The sequence below is a fragment of the Haliotis rubra genome, unplaced genomic scaffold (genome assembly GCF_003918875.1).
Source record: "Haliotis rubra isolate DU_JTF1 unplaced genomic scaffold, ASM391887v1 Scf281, whole genome shotgun sequence".
In the NCBI taxonomy this organism is placed as follows: Eukaryota; Metazoa; Mollusca; class Gastropoda; order Lepetellida; family Haliotidae; genus Haliotis; species Haliotis rubra.
The window spans coordinates 1,189,813-1,193,849 of NW_025766903.1; the positions used below are offsets into that span (position 1 = coordinate 1,189,813).

Below are 4,037 nucleotides of genomic sequence, written 5' to 3' on the forward strand. Positions count from 1 at the left end.
TATTGTATCTGTACAATGGCTCTTTCTCCCTGCACTGTCGAGGTGACAACAAGCCAACTTGTTTTTTAGGTTTCACCTGGACTGTGCAGTCGGAACTTGCAACTCTGTTACCAAGACTTTTATTTTAATACATATTTTTACTGTCTTTTTGTGTTGTGTCATCTTTGACTGGAGCACTTCGCGCAATAGACACACTTGCCCATCCCTTTTCCCGTGAGACGTAATTGTTACGCAACCACAGCAATTACCCAAGTCTTACATATGTTTACTTAGACTGTGTGTTGTCATGCGCGACACACACTGTCTGGCTATAAATAGAACCACGACATCTTGACCATGAATCATGGGAATGCAGGACACGCCCACCATGAAGCCTTGAACAAACTTTGACCAATAGCCGGCGACAAGTGTGGGTATTCCCAGACTTTCAATATATGGTATGACTGCAGTTTGAAGTAAGGTTTAAAAAAGGAATGGGCAGAGACTATATAAGCACGTGGATCTGGTGCAGTGTTTCTATAAGCTGGAATTCGTTCACGGAGGCAAGGCAATGAACACAAAGCCCAGAGCAAGGTGAGTGGAGTGTTCTTGTATGTTCATGTTGGATATGTTGTCTTAAGATTCCTTATAAGAAATGGACACACGTACACCTGTGAAGTCTATACTTGCTCAGTTACCGTCATGGGGAATCTTCTGTGGTCAATAATACGGCTTCTTGTGTGCACGTATAGAAGAGGGACATGTTTCCCACAATGACTAACGGTTGAATTATTGACAGTATAGCCACACCTCAGGCCAGGAGTCCCACGTCATAGCCCGCGCACTTCGCAAATAGCCTCACCCCACAGCCCCCGGACAGTAGAACCACCCACAGTCCTAGAAGGTAGAGCCACCCACAGTCCTAGGAGATAGAGCCACCCTACAGTCCTAGGAGGTAGAGCCACCCTACAAACCTAGGAGGTACAGCCACCCACAGTCCTAGGAGGTAGATCCACCCACAGTCCTAGGAGATAGAGCCACCCACAGTCCTAGGAGGTAGAGCCACCCTACAATCCTAGGAGGTAGAGCCACCCACAGTCCTAGGAGATAGAGCCACCCACAGTCCTAGGAGGTAGAGCCACCGACACTCCTAGGAGGTAGATCCACCCACAGTCCTAGGAGGTAGTGCCACCCACAGTCCTAGGAGGTAGAACCAACCGACACTCCTAGGAGGTAGAGCCACCCCACAGCCCTCGCTCCTCGCCCTAGCAATACTACTCAGTCCTATATTCAGAGATACTTCTACCCTGTCGCCCCATCTCCATAGCCCGCCCTCACCCACAGCCCAAACAGGACGAAGGCGCACGTGTATAATCTATATTCTTCACCCACATATATACTCAAACATTTTTACATGAACATTATACAACTGGATGATCAATTGGCAATGTACAGTCATTCTCAGCTCCATGGGGATTATACAATTCAACCGACTCTTACGCTGTAAAGGATTAATACTCACATTATCTGAAGTATAAACGTGTGTTGTTTGTTTGTTTGTTTCAGTATGAGCAGTTCTAAACTAACCGATATTCTGGAGCCTTTGAAGACATTTGGTTGGGATACCTATGTCCAAACAACAGATGAATATGATAGAATAGACTTCGATGACGCCGAGCTCGAGGTCCTCCTAGATGAGGTCACATGTACAACCAGCGGTCTGAAATACCTCCCTACAGGCCAGATTGGACCTCGGGAGTCTTCCACCCAACTTGTGTTTTGCTCTAACTATGACAACAGAACGGATCATGACCATCAGCATAGGTTCACTGCCCAGAAGGTCACGCATGCAACGGCTGAAGTACAGTTAACGGAGGGATTCACGAGCGGCAATGACGTCGGATTCAGCATCGACATTCCAGAACCAGTCCGTAAAGCAACCGCCGGTTTTGGACGCCAAATGGTCATCCGGTCTAAGACCACCCACACCGTGCAGAATGAGCTGGCTTGGTCTATCGACTCCAACGTGCTGGCCCCCAAGAATGCTAGAACCGTAGCGAGGATGGAGGTCAAGGAGGAGACATTTGAAAGTGACTTCGAGGTGAAGGTCACTTTGACAGGAAAAGTGAAGATCAGAATCTCAAGAGATGGCGAGTTTGTAAAGATGGTCCAAAACAAAATTGGCACCATTCTCGGCGACCGTTTACCTGGCAAGGACAAGTCTAACCCGTTAACTGACAAGAACTCAGCTACTTGGCAGGTGAAGGGGCGCGTCCGTTTTAACTATGGGATCTCACAAAATGTGGAAGTGTCGCAGGTGCATGTCAGCAACATAAAAGGAGCAGTAATAACTTCTCACCAAGTGCACTAACAGACTATACAGCTATCACATGTATTTCTTGTGTAAAGGAGTTTCTATACATATTTGATTTGCCCTTATTTTCACATTGTAATCTTCGGCAGTTTCCGGAAGTAGTCTGAGACGCGAATTTCATTAGAAATTGTATTTTCCATTAACGTTAATCGAACTGTTAGGTGTTTTGATTTGGAAAGATGTAAAATGTTTTCCCATAGTGCAGTTTGCTATTGTTTCATTTCGCGCCATCATCTCTCAGATGTAGTATGTAGTGCGGTTTTCAAATAGACAGTCGAACATTTCTTTAGCTAGTCTCACCCGCTCCAATGTGAGTACATACTCTTTGCTCGTAGTGTTTTGCTTTTGTGTTCACAATGGCTTAGAGTTGTCAGAAAAGTCATATTTTGTAATATTTCATTCATAAAATTCAAGCACAAGCGAGATGGTCATCGTCACGACAACTTGTGTGTTGTCCACATGTTTTTAGTATTAGTAATCCTAGTCTTTGTTTCAACGTTTTTTATTGCGAGAATATTTATTTTGTAGAATAGTTTTGTATGGCGATTGTGGGTTGAAACAAGCAAGGTTTTCTTTGTTAGTGATGATCGCAAAGAGTTACCTTCCTTTTCTCTTACCTCTCCTCAATTTTACTGCATAATAACATTTGGTTATTATTGTGTTAAGCCTAAACATTGTTTTTACATTAGGACAAGTTGGTCCGTGCCCTGGGTCATGTGACCATTGACCACTGCTGTTAGGAGTGCTCTTGAGTTAGTGAGTTTAGTTTTGCGCCGCTTTTAGCAATATTCCAGCAACATCACGGCGGGGGACACCAGAAATGGGCTTCACAAATTGTACCCATGTGGGGAATCGAACCCGGGTCCTCGGCGTGACGAGCAAACGCCTTAACCACTAGGCTACACCACCGCCCAAGGAGTGTTCTTGTCTCCTGGGGGTAAGTTAAAGGGGCTGTTCTGTACATCATTATTTTCATAATTGTTAACATTAATTACATTTTTACGCCGTAAGCGTAAATGTCTCATAAGATATTCTGTATTGTAATAAGATTCATGTGTAGAGATGGGTTTGAATGTTACTGATATTTTCAGCCATATTAAGTAATCAACATCACTTCATGTACAATTCATCTATTGTTCAAAAAGTAAAGAGTGGTAATACATTATTAATTGATCATATGTAATACCTTTGCTGGTCAGCATCAATAAGCAGTCATTATCATGTCTATTGCATTTGAATCATAGTAAGATTTGTGGAGGGAGTATGTATCTTGGCACATCCTGACAAACTGCCTTGTCTTTCTTTGTACGTTTTACTTTACACGGATTCACCCTATCCACAATGAGCAATAAAGCCTCTCAATAGATGTTCCAATTCTCTGTATTCCTTCCCCCGCTGACACTTGCTCATTTTTTATTCTCTTTTTGTGCTATTGTCCCATGTTCTCTCTGCAAGAGTGCTAAAATTAATCTTTTCACAAAGCTAAAATAAATGTGTTTAATTCACATGTTCAGATTTCGTTATCCTTGTAATGCAATGACGTCACGCTTGTTGAAGTGATGGCTGGGGTACAGGCATACTCACGGCAGTTAATCGGAATACCTGGTGCAGCAGAATCATAACAAGACATTCGAACGCACAACCGGTTTGTTATTGCACGACACAAAGTTGCTTCTGGTAAAAC

At 43.6% G+C, this 4,037-nt stretch overlaps 1 protein-coding gene across 2 annotated transcripts; it reads left to right on the forward strand.

The window, feature by feature from the left end:
• Positions 1–391: 391 nt before the first annotated feature.
• On the forward strand, positions 392–3,719 carry LOC124281280. Of its 2 annotated transcripts, XM_046717313.1 has the most exons (3): positions 392–573; positions 1,546–2,310; positions 2,387–3,719. In XM_046717313.1, the coding sequence occupies exons 1-3, from the start codon at positions 551–553 to the stop codon at positions 2,406–2,408; spliced, it is 810 nt and encodes a 269-aa protein (XP_046573269.1). In that variant the 5' UTR covers positions 392–550; the 3' UTR covers positions 2,409–3,719. The 2 variants fall into 2 exon arrangements, with proteins under 2 accessions (XP_046573269.1, XP_046573268.1); XM_046717312.1 differs by having other exon boundaries at positions 396–573; positions 1,546–3,719.
• The last annotated feature ends 318 nt before the right edge of the window (positions 3,720–4,037 follow it).